At 45.0% G+C, this 22,222-nt stretch overlaps 1 protein-coding gene across 3 annotated transcripts in view; it reads right to left on the minus strand.

The window, feature by feature from the left end:
• The window catches only part of wdr45b (WD repeat domain 45B), an 84,881-nt gene that overhangs the window by 17,793 nt on the left and 44,866 nt on the right, over positions 1-22,222 (minus strand). For all 3 annotated transcript variants that reach the window (XM_072483135.1, XM_072483136.1, XM_072483134.1), the window contains 3 exons: positions 11,919-12,109; positions 10,606-10,691; positions 2,942-3,043 (listed from right to left, as the gene is read on the minus strand). In XM_072483135.1, coding sequence (XP_072339236.1) covers positions 2,942-3,043; positions 10,606-10,691; positions 11,919-12,109 — 379 coding nt within the window. The remainder of the gene's footprint in view (positions 1-2,941; positions 3,044-10,605; positions 10,692-11,918; positions 12,110-22,222) is intronic.

A 22,222-nucleotide genomic window follows, 5' to 3' on the forward strand; every position in this document is an offset into this window, starting at 1 on the left:
ACAGATGATGAATCCGTCGGGGGTTCTGGTATCGGAGGTGGTGGTGTCCATGGACGTGAAGAAGGCATTTGATCGGGTGGAGTGGCGGTACTTGTTCGAGGTTTTGGGAAGGTTAGGGTTTGGGACGGGATTTGGGGCATGGGTACAGTTGCTGTATGTGGCGCCAAGTGCAAGGCTGAGGACGAATAATATGAGTTCACAAAGCTTCGACTTACACAGGGGTACGAGGCAGGGGTGCCCGCTGTCACTCTGCTGTTTGCGCTGGCCATAGAGCCATTGGCGATGGCTCTCAGGGGATCGGCAGAGTGGCAGGTGATAATGAGGGGACAGAGGGAGCATCGGGTGTCGCTCAATGCCGATGTTCTGGATGCATGTTTGCTGCATGTTTCGGATCCGTTGGCGAGTATGGGAAGGATTATGGGCCTGTGGAGAGGTTTGGAGGATTCTCAGGGTACAAGCTTAATGTAGGGAAAAGCGAGGTATTCCCGGTGGATGAGATGGCACAGTGGGCTAATTTAGTGGGGATGCCATTTACGGTAGAGAGGGATGGGTTGAGGTATTTGGGGATTCAGGTAGCGAGGAAATGGACGGGGCTCCATAAGTCGAACTTAGCTGATGGAGGAGGCTAGGGAGGATCTTACGAGGTGGGATACACTGCACTTAACGCTGGCAGGGAGGGTGGTGAAAAAGAATATTCTGCTGAGGTTCTTGTTTATCTTTCAAGCTCTCCCGACTTTTATACCAAAGGCCTTTTTCGGAAAGTGGACACGATCATTTCTGACTTTGCATGGACGGGGAAGATGCAGAGGGTGGGAAGACCCTGGCAGAGGCAGAGGCTGCAGGGGGGGCTGGCGTTGCCGAACTTGCTTCATTAGTATTGGGCGGCGAATGTGGACAAGGTGCGGCGGTGGTGGGAAGGAGAAGGGGTAGAGTGGGTTAGGGTGGAGGAGGAATCTTGTAAGGGGTCTAGGTTGAGGGCTATGGTGACGGCAGCGTTGCCAATGGTTCAGAGTAGGTATTCAATAAGCCCGGTGGCGCAGTCCGCAGTGAAGATATGGAATCAGTTGGGGAGGCATTTTAGGGTGGAAGGGATGTCGATGCTAACGCCACTGTGCGAGAATCATGGGTTTGAGCCCATGGGGGGTAGATAGTGTATACAGGAGGTGGAGGGAAGTGGGGTGGGTTAAGGTGAGGGATCTGTATTTGGAGGAAGGGTTTGCCAGTCTGGAGAAGCTATGGGAGAGGGTAGAACTGCCGAGGGGGAGTGAGTTCAGGTACCTGCAGGTTAGGGACTTTGCGCGAAAGGCTGGAGGGGGTTCCCTAGGTTGCCAGGATCCACCCTGATGGAGCGACTGCTGCTTCCGGATGTGGAAGGGGAGGGACGAATTGGGGATATATGCACAAGTGCCTGGGGGAGCAGGGAGGCGAGCGGGTGGTGAAGATCAAGGAGAAATGGGAAGCGGAGTTGGGAGGGGAGATCAATTAGAGAGTATGGAGTGAGGCACTTAGTAGGGTAAATGGGACCACCTCTTGTGCAAGGATGAGCCGGATACATTTAAGGTGGTGCGCAGGGTGCACATGACTCGGGCGAAATGAGTGGATTCTTTCAGGGGGTAGGAGATGAGTGTGAGAGGTGTGGGCGGGGGCCAGCGAATCACATGTGCTTGTTTTGGAGTTGCGAAAAATCGTGAAGATTCTGGGCGGGAGTGTTTGCGGTCTTAGCCAGGATAGGGAGGTGGAGGACCCGGACCCTTTGGTGGCGATATTTGTGGTTTCAGAGAAGCCTGAGCTCATGGAAAAGAGGAAGGCCGATGTCTTGGCCTTCGCCTCTCTGATTGCACGGTGGCGAATTTTAAAAAGACGGAAAAATCTGTACAGACTGCTGATTGTTGGGAAGTATGTCTCCTGGGGTGTTTATTCGCTGTAACCTGTTTTGATACATGCTTGTAATAAAATACAATTTTAAAAAATATGAGTAAACACAGCTAACAACTAATTATGTCACAGCACTTACTGATGGCATCAGCAATGGACTTAAATAAGGTGCATAATAATAATAACACTATTTAACAGTAATGGGGTGGATCTAATCAAGGTATTTCAAAGAATTTAGGGGTACAATAGGGTAGCGTCAAAGTATTTTTTCTGGTGGGAGAATCCAAAGTAACAGGTGACAATAATAAAACTAGAGCTAGGGCATTTTATGGGTGAAATCAGGAAGCACATTTGTCACATGAAAGGCATTAAAAATCTCAGTTTCTGGGAGCTGTTTGGGATCCTTAGTGAATTGAAATTTAAGATGGAGAGCAATAGATTTTTTTTGTTAGGCAAGGATTTCAACGAATACGAAACAAAAGTTGGTAAATCCAGCCAAAGTACAGGTCAAATGTCTAATTGCATGGAAGAAAAAGCTGAGAGGCTGAATGGCCCACTCCTATACTGATAAGTAGTCAAATCTGATTTTTCTAAAAATTGTTAATGTTCTTAAATTACGGCACGTGCAAGTGAATCATTCACTCCTTTACATTTCAATAAACTTCCCCATACATTTGTTTGTAAATGCAAGGTTTTTTTTTTTGTTCAAAATTGTCTGGTAGCTCAGTCTAATCAAAACAGCAAACGAGGCAATTTGCAATGGCTGTTTAAATTAAGATTGATAAGGGCAGCACGGTGGCGCAGCACTGCAGCCTCACGCGCAGAGGTCCCAGGTTTGATCCCAGCTCTGGGTCACTGTCCATGTGGAGTTTGCACATTCTCCCCGTGTCTGCGGGGGTTACATCCCCACAGCTATGCAGGGTAGGTGGATTGGTCACGCTAAATTGCCCCTTAATTGGAAAAAATGAATTGGGTACTCTTAAATTTATTTTTTTTAAATTAAAATTGATTACTAATTCAAATTAAAACACTTTACAACAATCTTAAACCTCTATATGCCAATTACCTGGATTGTTTATTCCTTTTGGGGTCCTCAGCAGCAAAAATGTGAACAGTCCCATGATCACTTGATACACAGATTAAAGATGCATCTTGATTAAAATTAATGCTGCAAGACAAATGCCATATCCATTAGTTGCAAGAGAAGGAAATCTCAACAGAAAAAAATAAAAACAAATGCTTAAATACGGAGGCACCAACTTACTCATATCCATAGAGTCGCGACAGAGCAGAAAGAGGCCATTCAGCCCATCGAGCCTGCACCAACACTCCGAAAGAACACCCTGCCAAGGCCCATTCCCCGTCCCTGTCCCCACAAACCCACACATTGCTCATGGCCAATCCATCTAACCTGCACATCCTTGGACTGTGGGAGGAAACCCACGTAGACATGGAGAGAATGTGTAAACTCCACACAGACAGTCACTCGAGGCCGGAATCGAATCCAGCTCCTTGGCGCTGTGAGGTCTCAGCGCTGACCACTGTGTCACAGTGCCGTCCTTACAAGGAAAGGTTGGACAGGCTGGGGCACGTATTCATTCGAGAATCGAAGAATGAGAGGTGATCTCATTAAAACATACAAGACCTCGAGGGGACTTGACAGGGTGGATATTGAAATGATGTTTTCCCTTGCGGGACAGACTAGAATGAGGGGGCAGAGTTTTAAAATATTTAAGACACAGGTGAGAAGGAGCTTCTTCTCTCAGAGGGCCGTGAGTCTTTGGAACTCTCTCCTCCCCTGGAGGCAGGGCCAATGAATATTTTTACGGGAGATAAGGGGCGGAATTCTCCGAGCCTCCACACCGAAATCGGCGTGTGGGCGGAGAATGGGCGTTGATGCCGAAAACCGGTGCGACGGAGAATGGCTGCGAATCACGCGGTCTACACAACGCAGGTAGGGCAGGTGTGACAAAGGCCCACCCCCTTCCCCCCGGACGACAACTGGCCAATTCCCGACAGCGTGTTTCTAACCAAGTTTTGCCTGTCGGGAACTGCCTCCCTGATTGGGGGAGGGGGGAGAATCCTTCACCGGTGGGGGACCTCAGGGACGGCCAGGCTAGCGATCAGGGGCCACCAAACTGCGGCCGCGTGCGATCTCAGGGTGGGGGGGGGGGGGGATTATATAGTCGGGGCCGCTCCGCGCTGAGAATCTGCCATGTCACGCGGGGAGGCCAAAGTACGCCGCTGTGCGCATGCGCAGACTCCTGACTGGAAGTGCAGGGCCCCGTATCGGCAGGCAGAGCTGCGTGGAGTATCCAGAGGCCTTGCTAGCCCCCTTCAGGTAGGAAAATCACTCTGGATCTTCTTCAAGAAAGTCCAGAGTGAAAGGCCTGCACTTTGACACTGTAGTGGGGACATATCCCCATTATTGGAGAATCCCGCCCTTGATTCTTGACAAACAAAGGGGTCGAAGGTTATCTGGGGTAGGGGGACTGTGAAATCGAGGCCACAATCATCAGCCACGGTCACATTGAACAATGGAGCAGGCTCAAGGGGCTGAATGGCCTACTCCTGATTCTGGTGTTCATATCTCAGCAGTCCATCGAGAACCAATAAGCCCAACTTTCGTATCCAGTTTCCCCCATCACTATAGCAGGTGGGAGAATATTTAAACCTCAGGTTATATGATTCTTTGGAAATCGTACATCAAGCAAAAAAACAACACACTCCGGAAACTATTTTAAAAGTGATTTCAAGTGTAATTTACAAAGATCCTTAAAACATGAACTGTATTCCTCAAGACACTTATAAATTATTTGGGAAATGTACAAAATGATTATCTGCATCTGGTAAGTGGCAAAGTGCCAGGCAATGACCATCTCCAACAAGACACAATCTCACCATCGACTTGCTACACATTTCTAAAGGAGAAAGGCAATTTAATTCCTCATCAACTAATCTGCCTCCAGGATGAAAGAGGGGCAGTGAGGGAAATGGACAAAGGAAAAAACCATTCGACCTGAACTATTTTGTTTCAAATGCTATAAAACAACTTATGCTGAATGTAAAAACAATAAACAATGTGGAGGGGAATGGGATAACAAAAGAAATTCTGCCTTTTCAGCTCATGCCAGTAGATGGCAGGATGAGAACTCAAGCAGAGTTAGTTTGCATTATTTCTAGTGTTTTTGTGAGATGCAGATTTAGGTTTCCAGTTACATCAGCAATGCAAGTCAAAAACCGAAACAAATAAGCTCTGCAACTCTTTAGATGATATAAACACAAGTCATACAAGATGACAGGCAATTTGCTCAGCACAGTGTTTGCTGGTCTATGAAATCTGAAGCTCAAACCAATTTGGAGATTAATTTCTCACTTGTTGCTTCAGCTTTCCACTCAGTGGTAACTGTGCTTGCAGGTCACCCCCAGAGTTTCTGGACATCCACTATTTTTAAACAATGCTACATCCATAATATCTGATAAAATATTGTTCCATTCTCCTGTAAATTGAGCCACACTTATTTTTACTGAATAGTTTTCATTTTTAAAAAACAAGTGAACTACTAAAGGTGTTCTGCAACGTTATGCTGCAATTCTGGTCAAATGCAATGAGACAAAATTAGGGATGAAATGAGAGCACGTCCCAAAATATTATCAGCATGCTCTGCCCAGTTAACATTTTAGGTGCATGACTGATGCAAGTCTCAAATTTTCCCCAACCACAATGAAGTAGCATGCCCAGAAAATACACAGCAGTAAATCACATTTGCGGCCCTCGACTAAGCACAGTTTTAACATGAATTAACTTGACCTGTGGATCATTGTCTGAAATCCATTACTAAATACATTATCCAGTAGAAGAAGCGGGCAGTCACCAGTTTTGAATTAGGCTGAACAAGTCAGTGGCAGCTGACAAACATTTCAAATGGTGGATTATTGCGAGCTGTATTACAGAGGGCATCAATGATCAGGTTGCTATGTCGAATAATTGACCAAGTCTTTCAGCGGTGCAGATTTTATAATAGTACACATTAATAATAGAAACTGTCTTTCCATAAAATTCAGTGCAGACAGGCTTTGATGTATGAGATACAACTTCAGAGGACACAAAGCTTGAAAGTATTGTTAACTGCGAGAAGGATAGTGGCAACCTTCAAGAGGCCTAACCATAAGACACAAGAGCAGAATTAGGCCACCCGGCCCATCGAGTCTGCTCCGCCATTCAGTCACAGCTGATATTTTTCTCATCTCCATTCTCCTGCCTTCTCCCCATAACCCCTGATCCCAGTGTCTGCGTGGGTTTCATCCCCACAACCCAAAGATGTGTAGGTTTGGTGATTAGCCATGCTAAATTGCCCCTTAATTGGAAAAAAAAATAATTGGGTACTCAAAATTATTATTTTTTTTTAAATCCCATATATTCGAAAGGGGTTTTCTCCTCTACATACTTTTTCAAAGTGCATGGAAATACGGTTCATGAGTTAGTCATACAGAAGACCACGAGACAAGGTAAATAATTCTCCACATCATTTAGAAAAGAATTGACATGCAATTTAAAGCTAGCAAGACTGACAACAGCAACATTAACAGTTCAGACAACAATCTTATTTCTAGTAGACACTCTAACTTGTAAATCTAAATATTTACAGTGTATTATTCTCTTAAGCCAAAAGTCTCAAACAAATCTAAAGATCTGATCGGAGCTACGAGAATTTATACATTTGTTTCTGGTGACTCTACCTTAAATTAGTTGCAATCTGTCATTTGATTAAATGTTATAATTCAACTGACTGCTGTTTCAACCAACATCTATTGTTGAAGATTGTCAAGCAATTACCCTTCACTTATGCAACAGGCACCACTGACTTCGGGAGATCTTTGAGCACTCTTGTACTTGTGTTCATATGGCCCCAAGAAATTGGAGGAGACCATCCTGCCCGTCGCACCTGCTCTGTCACTCAATATCATACCTGATCACCAGCTTCAACTCATTTTCCACATTCTCTTACATGTCTAGATTCCACGGCTAGTTTACTCATGTCTTATCGTTTTCCTTCTAAATCCAATTTTTGGTGGCCTTTTGTTGGTTTCTAAAACACTCCCCAACTCTCAACTTTTTAAAAATAAATTTTGAGTACTCAATTCATTTTTATCAATTAAGTGGCAATTTAGCATGGCCAATCCACCTACCCTGCACATCTTTGGGTTGTGGGGGCGAAACCCATGCAAACATAGATTATCATAGAATTTACAGGACAGAAGGAAGCCATTCGGCCCATCAAGTCTGCACCGGCTCTTGGAAAGAGCACCCTATCCAAGGTCCACACCTCCACCCTATCACCATACCCCAGTAACCCCACCCAACACTAAGGGCAATGTTGGACACGAAGGGTGATTTATCATGGCCAATCCACCTAACCTGCACATCTTTGGACTGTGGGAGGAAACCGGAGTACCGGGAGGAAACCCACGCAGACACGGGGAGGTTGTGCAAACTCCGCACAGCCAGTGACCCAAGCCAGAATCGAACCTGGGACCTTGGAGCTGTGAAGCAATTGTGCTATCCACAATGCTACCGTGCTGCCCATGGGGAGAATGTGCAAACTCCACACGGACAGTGACCCAGAGCCGGAATCGAACCTGGGAACAGAGGGTGGTGGTGGCCTGGAATGCACTGCCAAGTGAGGTGGTTGAGGCAGATACGTTAGCGACCTTTAAGACTTATCTGGATAGACACATGAACAGACGGGGTATAGAAGGATACAGGTGGTTGGTTTAGATAGGGCACATGATCGGCGCAGGCTTGGAGGGCCGAATGGCCTGATCCTGTGTTGTATTGTTCTTTGTAAGAGGTTTTGATGTACCTTATTTCACCATTGGAAATGTCTCACCAAATGAAGGAATGGGAAAGGAGTCGGAAATCCCATTCTGCAATGTCCCGGACTCCTCTTTGAAAATGGAATCAATTTGCCAGTGCACATTAGAAAGGGTAAATTGCAATGGGGATCACGAGGCCGGATGCTCATTCAAATGTTTCCACCATCCCTTCCCAGGACACTTCTATTTGCTTAGAGCGGGGCAACAGTGCTTGCAAACCACCCAATGGGTATGGAGTTGCAATTTTGTACATCCCATTGACAAGTGTATTTTCAAAAACATTCATTTGTAGGGACTAAACAGATGGAAGGAAGTATGTCCAACAATACAAACAAGACATGTGTATATCTCAAAGATGGGGGAAGCAGCCCAGCAAAGTCAAGAAATAGTTTTTCCCATTGCTTTCGGCAGCTTTACAGGAACCAATGGTGGCTTAAGTAGTACTGACTTTAGTTAAAATGCATGGCTCACAATTAGCTTATGTTTTACATGCTTTAAGCATGCCTAGCTACCAATACAAGTGTTAATTTGCATAATGCTGTTCTGGCACCAAAATGTGCCTAACCTATGCCTTTATGTGCTTTATTTATAAGCTGTTCTCATTTGTAACTTGGGCATACTCAGTTTCATTGGGCCAGTTAACTGTCAAAATACTAGCAGGGGCTTCAGAGTAAGGAGTACTTTGCTGGATATCTTGCTGGATTTTCTTTTGTTGGATTCAACAGCCAAATCAGTTCATCACATTTAGCAGCCCTTTATACCCCAGAGGCAACACAAACTTTGGCAAACCCCTCGAGGGAGGGTTATGCAGAACAAAAGTTTTACTTGTTCATCTGCAAGATTGTTGCACTTCACAGACCATAAACTCCGGCCCCAATTTTGTTTTCTTTGCACGTTTTGATTTTTCTCTTATCATTTCGCTTACAGACAGCAGTACATATGCCTCAAGCACATATTTTGTTTCTTTCCTTGCCCCAATACCCTTTACATAGATTACATAGAATTTACAGTGCAGGAGGCCATTCAGCCCATCGAGTCTGCATCGGCTCTTGGAAAGTGCACTACAAAATTCCACACCTCCACCCTATCCCCATAACCCAGTAACCCCACCCAACACTAACTGCAATTTAGCTTGGCCAATCCACCTAACCCGCACATCTTTGGACTGTGGGAGGAAACCAGAGCACCCGGAGGAAATCCATGGAGACACAGGGAGAACGTGCATGTCATGATATTCAAACACACACATCATGATAGACACACCAACAGACAAATCAGAACACACAACACCACAACCAATGACAGAAAGATATAAAAGCACAGACACGACCCCCGGTGGTCAGTATTAGCTGCAGAGGAGAACCAGGACACATCTGCTACCAAACACACTCAGGGAGACAGCACGTGCAGAGTATCCAGAACGAACTGTATTATAAGAGTTAAAATAAAATAAAGTTGTACCACATACAACTGTGTTGGCTCATCTGTGCACCAGAGCACCCAACACCACAGTGCAGACTCCGCACAGACAGTGACACAGCGGGGAATCGAACCTGGGACCCTGGAGCTGTGAAGCAATTGTGCTAACCACCATGCTACCGTGCTGCCCCTTTAGCCCTGCAACACTACGTCTTCTGTCATTCAATCTCTCCCATCTTCCACTCTACACCACAGACCTTCCTTTGTCCTTGTCCTGTGTACCCCTTCCTCAAAGCCTATTACACCCCTAACCTTTCCCAGTTCTGGTGCAGTCACAGCTTCCAATGCACAGTAATGGAGAGCAGAGCAACATACCTGGAACACGGGAAGATTAACATTACAATGTTAAACATTCTATAATTGGGCAGCACGGTAGCATTGTGGATAGCACAATTGCTTCACAGCTCCAGGGTCCCTGGTTAGATTCCGGCTTGGGTCACTGTCTGTGCGGAGTCTGCACGCCCTCCCAGTGTGCGTGGGTTTCCTCCGGGTGCTCCGGTTTCCTCCCACTGTCCAAAGATGTGCAGGTTAGGTGGATTGGCCGTGATAAATTGCCCTTAGTGTCCAAAATTGCCCTTAGTGCTGGGTGGGGTTGCTGGGTTGTGGGAATAGGGTGGAGGTGTTGACCTTGGGTAGGGTGCTCTTTCCAAGAGCCGGTGCAGACTCGATGGGCCGGGTGGCCTCCTTCTGCACTGTAAATTCTATGATAATCTATGATAAATCCTTTCATAGGTCAGCATAAAAGAGTAGATTTCTAGCCTGAGAAAAAAAGTCAGATAGGTGTAGATGTTGGTCCAACTGCATGCGTATTTAGCAATGTTTCTTTGTACAAGTTCCATGGACATTGAGTAAATGATGCACAAAGTCGTTGACTGAGGCATTTTGCTGATGTATAATTAGCCGTCCCATGTAGTCTTTTAAAATTCAAATGGGCCCAGTCCGTGACAATGCATTCAATTGGGCAGATTTAGAATGATGTATGGCAAGTGCACACTAAATGCATGAAAAGCACACTAAATTACATTATTTGGGACTAAAAATCTGTTCCAAAAAAAAAAAAAATCAGTTTAAACAAACTTAATTTTCTGTATCAGTTTTTATAAAAATAGAATAAATGTTTGAGTGTTTCTTTCTGTGTCTTTCCTGATCAGTATGGTTCGGTCAAAGATAGATCTGGCTTTGAGTCACTGAGTAAAAGCAGTCAAAAAGAACCTTAACTAAACATTATGATCAGTCTGACCAAAGGGATAATGACTATTTAAATGCAAACGAAGGCATTGATTTAGAAACACATTGTATTATCAAAGGACAAAAATCATGTAGCTAGAGCAAGTTAACTGATGCTCGAGACAAGATGCAGAATTTTAAACATACCAATAAATGTTTGCTGCTTGTGACCCTCTTCTCAGCTCTTGGATAAGTTGTCCGGTGGTAGTGTCAAAAACTCGGATCAAAGTTCCCTGTGCAAAGTAACAGAATTTCTCTACATGTATTCAATTTGCAAATTTTAAAATGTATTAAATGCAGATCTAAAATCAATTTTACAGCTTCTGGCAAACACAGTCATCATGGCCAGTCAATTGTTGCTCTATTGCAGATTAGTCTCTGAAATATCTCAACATGGTGTACATTTGGATATTAACAGGGGAAAGATTTTACCAAGATTTTCAAGAGACAGTTCATTTCTTTGTTGAATTACTTTGTACAGGTTAGCAAACTTGTTTAATCATAATCTAGAGTTTCACAGGATGACTCACCAGAGGGTGGTGATGGTCTGGAACGCACTGCCTGGGAGGGTGGTAGAGGCGGGTTGCCTCACATCCTTTTAAAAAGTACCTGGATGAGCACTTTGCAGGTCTTAACATTCAAGGCTATGAGCTAAGTGCTTACAAATGGGATTAGGATTGGCAGATCGAGTGCCTTGCATTCAGCAGCGCAGACTCGATGGGCTGAAGGGCGTTTTCTGCACTGTATTTTTGTGTGATTCTTTGACTAACAACTGCATTGGCAATTTGCACTCCTGGGTATGAACATCTATTTCATGCTGCCCTTTCTACCCACTGAACTTCCTCACTTCAGCCAGTCACACTGCACAGATTCATTTGATTGGCCTTGTTTGCCACTTACCATTTCATGCCAATATCATATCTGCTATATAACTATCTTCTGTAATCTAATTCAGCATTGTACAGATAATTATATTTTTGGGGTGTGATATCAATGCCACCTCCTTTTGAAACACTGCTCTTTGGTAATATTTTCAATTTTTGACAAATGTCTGTACCATAATGAGTTCCTTACCAAATGACTGACCTGCTGGGCATTTCCAGCACTTTGTTTTGTTTTAGATTTCCAGCATCAACACATTTTCTACTGTTTCCTTCCATTTTGTGGGGGAAGGCACACACTATGTTCCCTATGGAAAAACTCAGCTTTCCAAACACAGAATGTAAAGCATGATTCTGTTCGCAAAGTGATCAAACTGCTGAATGATAAAAGCTTTGGGACTAGCTACTTTGTGGCCCTACTACAAGGAGGATTAAATTGAAATGTCAAACCACTGATCAATAACCTTTTGCTTAGTTGCCTAGAGAACAGAAAAATGGTGTTTAGTTAAAAAAAAAAGGGCTTTATTTCAAGACATTACATTAATTACTGTCCGTATGAAGCATTTTTTTTAAAATTACCTTTTCTGAAGCAGTGGCTATGCGTGTCCCCTGAAGGTTTAAAGCAATACAGCTCAGAACTCCTTCATGTGCAGGTATGTCTACAGGAGGCTTTTCTGTGCTGGCAAGGTCCACTATTTGCACACGTCCAGTATGTGTACCTGGAAACGCGAGAAGGGAATTGTTGCTGTTTGGACAAAGTACACACAATCCTGGAAGAAAGGCAGAGGAGATAAGGTAAAACAATAGTTAAATAAGGCTATTGTGTGCTATTTATTTTTGCCAATATCTACAAAGTAAGCCTGGCTTCCCCTGGTTAGAATAAATTTAGCTTAAATTACAAACACATTATATATGCATTAAGTCATTAGGAAACAGAATACATGTTGAAAAGAGCATTTATCCATATTAACGTTCCTCAGGCATGTCTCTATTTATTTATATCACCTTTCAAGGTCCATTTGGATTAAGGCATGCTCATCAATGGCCTCAGCATTCATTTTGTTTTACCTATAAACTTAAAAATGTCGAACAGTACTTCAGCCTAATCATTTCTAAAAATGTCAAGCAACACTGACTCCAACATATTTGGAGCTCCACTACCATCTAACTACTGCTCTTCCATCCTTCCAAATAGTACCACCTTGTTACCGAGCTTTCAGCAGAGCATGAAAGCAGCTAATACTCTATTTTTCCCATAGACAAATGCTTTGCAAATTAGTCTGATGTATAATAAGCAAGATGTAGTGCCTTTCTGAAGCTCAGGTGGACAACATTAATTCCCTCAATCTTATGCACCACATCAATAATCTTTTGAAAGAATTCCAATAAAATTGGTCAAATAGTGTCTAAAATCACTCGCAGGCCTCTCGCCTCAGAGGCCACATATTAATGCACAATACAGTCATTTTTAATCTAATGCTCATTTACTTAATTTGAAGAAGGAAAAAAATCACAAGATTCGAGCTATAGGTAAAGTAATTAAATCTTCATTCTAAACTTTGTCAGAGGCAGATGAATGACATGGCACTTTTGGCTCATCAGTATGCACAAAAAATGACCTTTCCTTTTGTTCAAATACTTAAAACTCTAGTCAAATTTTGAAGTGTATTAAATATCTAAAAAGACAGTAAATGGGTTTCTTTCTATCACACAAGTTCAAATAGCCTTTGAAAACAATGTATCTTCCTGTAATCACAAATAGAAAACATGAAAACAATATTGCTGTTTTGTTATAGAGTATTAGTGGGCTTCATGATTGTCTTGACAACCTAGCTTCAAAAAGAACAAAGTTTAAAACCAAGTTAAGGCAGAAACACAATAATTCAGCAATTAAATTTATAAATGTACATTCTTTCCGTTGTTCTATATTAAAAAATGCCTAGAATTTTGGCAGCTGTCCATAAAGCTGTTAAAAAATATATCTAAAGTTGATGGGCAATTTGTAAATACATTTACTTCAGGACCTCAGCTACTGAAGGAAAAGGAAGGTAAAACAAGAGCAATTTCTGCACACACTGATAGTTGGGGACTTCAGACAGGCCATTACTGCTTTCAAATCAAAGGTACGGGGATGGGGTTGACTGGAGCTCTTGGAAGAATATAGTTTGCATGTTCGTGGTTTATAGATTATCGCACTACTGGGACTAAACTCAGCAGGAGAAACAGGCAAGATAGAGGTATGCAAAGAGCTTGTTCATGAAGTGACTGCAGGGACAGGAGACGAAGTTTGGTGCACACCTTGAAATAATACCAAGCGAGTTGTGGATACTTGATAAGACTAGGGAGGGAGGACTAGGAAAATTGCTGAGGCGAGTTAAAAAAGCATTATATAATAGCAGGTTCAAGTGCTGTAATCGGTGGACAGCTGATTTGATGACAGCAGTAATCAGGTGGCACCTGTTCCACTATGGGCACACATTGTAAATATGGAAATTTTAAAAATGGGCTGTGCATTGAAGACCACGGTAAATCATTAACTAGTAGCATCCTTGGAAATTTCTATTTTTACACATTTCACAATTTTAATCACCAAATGTATTGCCAAGAGTTAATTAACATGCATTTCGGAGGAGAGCATTTTAATAGTGCTAAAAATGAAGAACTCGGAACTAATTTCATGGAATCACTCCCTTTGCAGATGATTTTAATCTGGTTGAAAAACAAATTACTGAAATCTGTATTGCTGAAAGACTGTGGGAATTTAATAAAAAAGATACACAGCAAATCTATTCGTTGGAAGCTATCATATTCCCACAAACCAGTACTGTGGCTGAATTTAGATAATTTGAGGCTTTCAAGAGGTTTGTGTGTGTCTATATATACATATATATCACTAACCATAGCACATCTGTGGTCTCTTTGTGCATGCTGCAGCTTGTCTTCCGTAAACCACTTATACAATCTCTTATGCATGGGAGATGTATCGGACAAGATTGCTTTCTCTAGCTTGGTACATTCTCTTTGTACAATGATAGTTAAGTGATTTTTTAAAGTGGCACTTATCAATTTATTAGCTCACCTAAACACATTTAAGATCATTGTTCACTATACAATTAAAAGTGCTACAAATATATGAACTAGGGGGGAGGCCACTCGGCCCCTTGAGGCTCCTTCACCGTTCAATAAGACCATAGCTGACCTGCTTGTAATTTCAACCCCATGTTCCTGCCTACCCCCAATAGCCTTTCACCCGCTTGTTAATCAAGAGACTATTTCGCTCAGACTTAAATTTATTTAAAGTGCCGGCTTCCACTGCCTTTTGAGGAAAAGAGTTCCAGAGACTCGTAATCCTCAGAGAACTTTGAACCAGTTCACTATAAAAGATTGATTTTCGCAGTTTGTGAAAAGATTCCACTGAAGTTGGACACTACCAAAGCGGCATGGACAACATTTAGAAAATAAGGTGCGTAAAAATAAAAAGGCTGCATATATCAGCCAGAAAATACTTGCTAAAACAAACATTGTGGTTCTTTTATTTTTAATTCCTCGCTCTCATTTAGGGTCCTTTGTATCATTACCCTCAGAAAATGGGCAGACAATTCATGTCCAGTTCTTTGGACTTCTCTTTTTAAAAAAAAAAAAAATTTAGAGTACCCAGTCTTCCTTTTTCCAATTAAGGGGCAATTTTAGCACATCGAACCCAGGTCCTCAGTTCTTCACTCATTGTTTTTGGAGAGTAACACCCAGGATCAATAATTTTCTATAGCCCTCCAAGTTTTAAGCATTAATAATAATAATCTCACAAGTAGGCTTACATTAACACTGCAATGAAGTTACTGTGAAAAGCCCCTAGTCGTCACATTCCAGCGCCTGTTCGGGTACACGGAGAGTGAATTCAGAATGTCCAAATGACCTAACAGCATGTCTTTCGGGACATGTGGGAGGAAACCGGAGCACCCGGAGGAACCCCACGCAGATACAGGGAGAACGTGCAGACTCCACATAGGCAGTGACCCAAGCAGGAATCAAACCTGGGATTCTGGCGCTGTGAAGCAACAGTGCTAACCACTATGAATTCCGTACACAATAAAGAGGGAGATATAAAAAAAAAAACTGAATGCAGTTTCACCAATCTGTAGACAACTTCAAATTCACAAAGTCAGTTTATTTGCCTTAACTGCTTTCAAACATTAAACTGATTTAATCTGTATATCAAGAAACCTAGTTCTCCAGGCTAAGCCTGATTCAGTTTAAGGTATTACACAGGGCACATATGACTGGAACACGGCTCAGTAAATTTTTTGGGGTGGAGGATAGGTGTGCGAGGTGCTCGAGAAGCCCAGCGAATCATACCCATATGTTTTGGTCATGCCCGGCACTACAGGGGTTTTGGATGGGGGTGACAAAGGTGCTTTCGAAAGTAGTAGGAGTCCGGGTCGAACCAAGCTGGAGGTTGGCTATATTTGGGGTTGCACAAGAGCCAGGAGTGCAGGAGGCGAAAGAGGCCGATGTTTTGGCCTTTGCGTCCCTAGTAGCCCGGCGCAGAATATTGCTAATGTGGAAAGAAGCCAAGCCCCCGGGGGTGGAGACCTGGATAAATGATATGGCGGGGTTCATAAAGTTAGAGCGGATTAAGTTCGTCCTAAGGGGGTCGGCTCAAGGGTTTACTAGGCGGTGGCAACCGTTCGTCGAATATCTTGCGGAAAGATAGATAGGGGAGAACAAAGAAGGCAGCAGCAGCGGCCCAGGACTTGGGGGGATGGGGGGGGGGGGGGGGGGGGGTGGCCTGAGACAAGGCAGTTGCCAATTAGGGCTAGTTTTTATTTTTTGCTATTTAATATTTATTTATTTGTTGTTGTTTTTGTTTAAATTTAAAAAGGTCATTATTATCTGTATTGTTACAATGTTGTGTAAAGGATGCACAATGTACTGTGTTGGTTGACCAAAAATGTTCAATAAAATATTATTTAAAAAAAAAAAAGAAACCTAGTTCTCTCGGCTTTGCTATTACCTAAAGCATATTAAATATTTACTCCACATTTTACTTTATATCCTCATAACTTCACATTTGTCTTGGTTAGATGAAATTTTACTACTGAGATAATCTTTGTCAATCCTTTGAATCTTCAGGTGATTATCACTGAGCACCACACCCAATTTGATGTCACCCACAAACCCACCATCAGAATTTTTGTCAATGCCTACAGATCCTGAATTATGTTGAAAACAAAACACAAAATAGAGTTGAATTTTTTTTTAAATAAACAATTTTAATGAGGTATTTTTTGGCATTGTAAACAGTAGAATTACAGAACGAGAAAACAAAAGGACAGTACAGTTAACAAAGTACATACTGCAATTGACCCCCTATACTACATTCCCCTAAACCCCCCCCCCCACTGACGGTTAATTCTCCGCAAAGAAGTCAATGAATGGTTGCCACCTCCGGGCGAACCCTAACAACGACCCTCTCAAGGCGAACTTGATTTTCTCTAAGCCCCGGAAACTCGCAATATCTGACAGCCAGGCTTCCGACTTTGGGGGCTTTGAGTCCCTCAAAGCTAGAAGCATCAGTCCGGGCTACCAGGGAGGCAAGGGCAAGACGTCAGCCTCTTTTGCCCCTGGACTTCCAGGGCCTCTGAAACCCCCAAAATCGCCACCTCTGGACTCATTGCCACTCTCGTGTTCAGTACTCTAGACATGACGTCCTCGAACCTTTGCCAGTATCTGGGCAGCACGGTAGCATTGTGGATTGCACAGTTGCTTCACAGCTCCAGGGTCCCAGGTTCGATTCCGGCTTGGGTCACTGTCTGTGCGGAGTCTGTGCTTCCTCCCAGTGTCTGCGTGGGTTTCCTCCGGGTGCTCCGGTTTCCTCCCACAGTCCAAAGATGTGCAGGTTAGGTGGATTGGCCATGATAAATTGCCCTTCGTGTCCAAAGTTTCCCTTAGTGTTGGGTGGGGTTACTGGGTTGTGGGGATAGGCTGGAAGTGTTGACCTTGGGTAGGGTGCTCTTTCCAAGAGCCGGTGCAGACTCGATGGGCCGAATGGCCTCCTTCTGCACTGTAAATTCTATGATAATCTATGAGTATCTCCTAAGATTTGGACAAGCTCAAAACATGTGGACATGGTCGGCCAGTCCTCTCGGACACTTTACACACCTGTCCTCTATGCCGAAGAAACTGCGCAACCGGGACACTGTCATGTGGGCCCGGTGGACGACCTTAAATTGAATCAGGCCAAGCCTGGCACATGTTGCAATCCCATTGACCCTGCTCAGAGTATCCGCCCACAGGCCTTCCTCAATCTCCCCTCCCAACTCCTCCTTCCATTTATGCCTCAGCTCCTCGGTCTGCGTCTCCTCCGCCCCCATGAGCTCCTTGTAAATATCCGAGACACTTCCCTCCCCCACCCATCCTCTAGACACTAGCCTATCTTGCATCCCCCTTAGTGGCAAGAGTGGAAAAGATGGCATCTGCCTACGCAAAAAGTCCCACACCGGAATTCATTCCCTCGTCAACCCAAACGTAGCCTCCAGCGCCCTCAGGCTAGGGAAGCTCCCTTCCAAAAACAAATCTCCCAGCCGCTCAATCCCCGCCCTCCACCATACCCGAAACCCCCCCCATCCAACCTCCCCGGGCAAACCGATGGTGGTCATAATATACACCAGTATATCATGGTGCAGACACACACACTGATGGACACACTGTGGGACCAATCAACACACGCAACACCGCAGCCAATCACCAGTTAGAGCACATGCACTATAAAGACAGGGGGCATCAGAGTTCCCGCTCATTCGAGCTTCAGCTTCCTAGTAGGACAGAGCTCACAGTCTGCAGCACAGACAATCACCATGTGCTGAGTGCATCGACTGGTTAGGACAAGGCAAAGGTCTTTAGTTAAAGCTAGTATCGTGTTAACCCACAGTGAGTGTATGTTAAACAGTTAACGACTCAATAAAATAGTGTTGCACTATTTCAAGTGTTGGTGACCTGTATGTGATCCACAGATCCAGAGCGCCCAACACAACATAACAGGCGTTGAGGGATATTAGCACTTCTTAGACCTACCTGCAAGTGATCTGCCTTCCGCCAGCATTCCGTCATCCTGCAACATGGCCAACATCTGCCCGCCGCCACCGCTCCGCATTGCCGGCAACCTAGGGTCCAACTGGAAGATATTCAAACAGCGCTTCGAGCTCTTTCTGGAGGTCAGACAGGAAGGACGCCTCGGATACCAGGAAGATTGCTCGCCTCCTATCCGCGGCCGGGGACCATGCCATGCACATTTTCAATTCTCTCACCTTTGCGGATGATGAAGATAAAACAAAGTTCAAGACGGTCCTCCTCAAGTTTGACACTGCAGCGTAGAGGAGAACAAAAGCTTTGAGCGCTGTGTTCCAACAGCATTTGCAGGATAAGGATGAACATTTCCAAACCTTTCTCACGCACCTCCGCATCCTTGCGCAATCTTGCAGCTATGGGCCCACCTCCGACTCCATGATACGCGACCAGATCGTTTTCGGTGTTCAGTCGGACCCCCTACGACAGCAGCTCCTCAAAAAGTAAAGCAGCTCACCCTAGCGACCGCCATTGAGACCAGTGTCCTACACGAAAACGCCACGAGTCGGTATTCCCACATCCAAGCGGCTGAAACGGCACGGCAAGGTCCCCACGAGACGGAACGGGCCCGAGCAATTGAGCAACTCCAGGGCCTCAGCCTGGATGAGGGCGGCCATTTTGTGCGCTTTTCGCGGACTCCCGCGTTTGTGCCCACCAAACGAGGGGACGGCGACGTCGAAGAACGTAATGCGCAGGCGCGCACCATGCACGACCGCATCGTGCATGCGCGGTGGCGCAGTGAACGTGCTGACGCTACGACGTGGCGCAACGGTGGCTCCGCCCATTTAAAACGGCAATGCCCTGCCAAATCTCGACAATGCCTAAGATGTGGCAGACTTGGCCACTATGCTGCCTTATGTAGAGCAGCTCAGCCTGCCAATTCATATCGCTTCAGCCAGCCTCGCAGGAATGTCCGCGCAATTCAACCCATGGTCACCGAGTCCGATGCGGACCTCCCATACAACAGTGACACGGAGGACCAGAAGGCGCCTTTTCGAGTCAGCATCGTGACAAAAAAACAGGGTGTCCCCGAAGCAAAGACACCAGCCGCTGTCGGTATACAGCATCGATCCAGACGATGAGTGGTGTGCCACCCTGACGGTCAACCGGTCCCAAATACTGTCTGGACACTGGTGTCTCCGCCAATCTCATTGCACGGTCTGACTTCCAAAGCCCTCGTGTCAAACCAGCCATCCTTCCATCAGCCTGCCAGCTATTAGATTACAATGGCAATGCCATTGATCACAGTAAGAAGTCTTACAATACCAGGTTAAAGTCCAACAGGTTTGTTTCAATGTCACTAGCCAGATCATCGACATGGATACCACCATCTCACGTGAGACCACCATCCACCAGGCACGCGGTACATACTCGTGCGACTCAGCCAACGTTATCTACCTCATACGCTGCAGGAACGGATGTCCCGAAGCGTGGTACATTGGCGAGACCATGCAGACGCTGCGACAATGAATGAACGGACATTGCGCGACAATCACCAGGCAGGAATGTTCCCTTCCCGTCGGGGAACACTTCAGCAGTCAAGGGCATTCAGCCTCTGATTTCCAGGTAAGCGTTCTCCAAGGCGGCCTTCAGAACGCGCGACAACGCAGAATCGCCGAGCAGAAACTTATAGCCAAGTTCCGCACACATGAGTGCGGCCTCAACCGGGACCTGGGATTCATGTCGCATTACATTCATCCCCCACCATCTGGCCTGCGAAATCCTACCAACTGTCCTGGCTTGACACAATTCACACCTCTTTAACCTGGGGTTACCCCATCTCTGGATCTGTAAAGATTTAATCCCTTGCTAATGCTCGTATTCCAAGCATTGTCTGGCATCTTTGAATCTGACTATATATGTGTTTCTGGAACATACCTCTTCATTCACCTGAGGAAGGAGCAGCGCTCCGAAAGCTAGTGATATCGAAACAAACCTGTTGGACTTTAACGTGGTGTTCTAAGACTTCTTACTGTGCTCACCCCAGTCCAACGCCGGCATCTCCACATGATGAGAGCGACTGATGCCAACTTGAAGTGACGCACAGGTCACGCAAAGCAATCCTTCCCTTGGAAATCGTGGTCTCCTCGAAAGCCTCCCTGCTTGGCACGCAGGCATGCAAGCTGTTGAACCTAGTTCAGAGAGTTCACTCTCTCTCGCTCCTGATGACAAAGAACAAAGAAATGTACAGCACAGGAACAGGCCCTTCGGCCCTCCAAGCCCATGCTGCACGACTAAACTACAATCTTCTACACTTCCTGGGTCCGTATCCCTCTATTCCCATCCTATTCATGTATTTGTCAAGATGCCCCTTAAATGTCACTATCGTTCCTGCTTCCACCACCACCTCCGGTAACAGGTTCCAGGCACCCACTACCCTCTGCGTAAAAAAACTTGCTTCGTACATCTACTCTAAACCTTGCCCCTGTCACCTTAAACCTATGCCCCCTAGTAATTGACCCCTCTACCCCGGGGAAAAGCCTCTGACTATCCACTCTGTCTATGCCCCTCATAGTTTTGTAGACCTCTATCAGGTCGCCCCTCAACCTCCTTCGTTCCAGTGAGAACAAACCGAGTTTATTCAACCGCTCCTCATAGCTAATGCCCTCCATACCAGGCAACATTCTGGTAAATCTCTTCTGCACCCTCTCTAAAGCCTCCACATCCTTCTGGTAGTGCGCCGACCAGAATTGAACACTATACTCCAAGTGTGGCCTAACTAAGGTTCTATACAGCTGCAATATGACTTGCCAATTCTTATACTCAATGCCCCGGCCAATGAAGGCAAGCATGCTGTATGCCTTCTTGACTACCTTCTCCACCTGTGTTGCCCCTTTCAGTGACATGTGGACCTGTACACCAAGATCTCTCCGACTGTCAATACTCTTTGAGGGTTTGACCATTCACTGTATATTCCCTACCTGCATTAGACCTTCCAAAATGCATTACCTCACATTTGTCCGGATTAAACTCCATCTGCCATCTCTCCGCCCAAGTCTCCAAACAATCTAACTCCTGCTGTATCCTCTGACAGTCCTCATCGCTATCCGCAATTCCACCAACCTATGTGTCGTCTGCAAACTTACTAATCAGACCAGGTACATTTTCCTCCAAATCATTTATATATACTACAAACAGCAAAGGTCCCAGCAATGATCCCTGTGGAACACCACTGGTCACAGCCCTCCAATTAGAAAAGCATCCTTCCATTGCTACTCTCTGCCTTCTATGACCTTGCCAGTTCTGTATCCACCTTGCCAGCTCACCCCTGATCCCCTGTGACTTCACCTTTTGTACTAGTCTACCATGAGGGACTTTGTCAAAGGCCTTACTGAAGTCCATATAGACAACATCCACTGCCCTACCTGTATCAATCATCTTAGTGACCTCCTCGAAAAACTCTATCAAGTTAGTGAGACACGACCTCCCCTTCACAAAACCATGCTGCCTCTCACTAATATGTCCATTTGCTTCCAAATGGGAGTAGATCCTGTCTTGAAGAATTCTCTCCAGTAATTTCCCTACCACTGAAGTAAGGCTCACCGGCCTGTAGTTCCCTGGATTATCCTTGCTACCCTTCTTAAACAAAGGAACAACATTGGCTATTCTCCAGTCCTCCGGGACATCCCCTGAAGACAGTGAGGATCCAAAGATTTCTGTCAAGGCCTCAGCAATTTTCTCTCCAGCCTCCTTCAGTATTCTGGGGTAGATCCCATCAGGCCCTGGGGACTTATCTACCTTAATATTTTTTAAGACACCCA

The sequence above is a fragment of the Scyliorhinus torazame genome, chromosome 18 (assembly GCF_047496885.1).
Source record: "Scyliorhinus torazame isolate Kashiwa2021f chromosome 18, sScyTor2.1, whole genome shotgun sequence".
Lineage (NCBI taxonomy): Eukaryota > Metazoa > Chordata > Chondrichthyes > Carcharhiniformes > Scyliorhinidae > Scyliorhinus > Scyliorhinus torazame.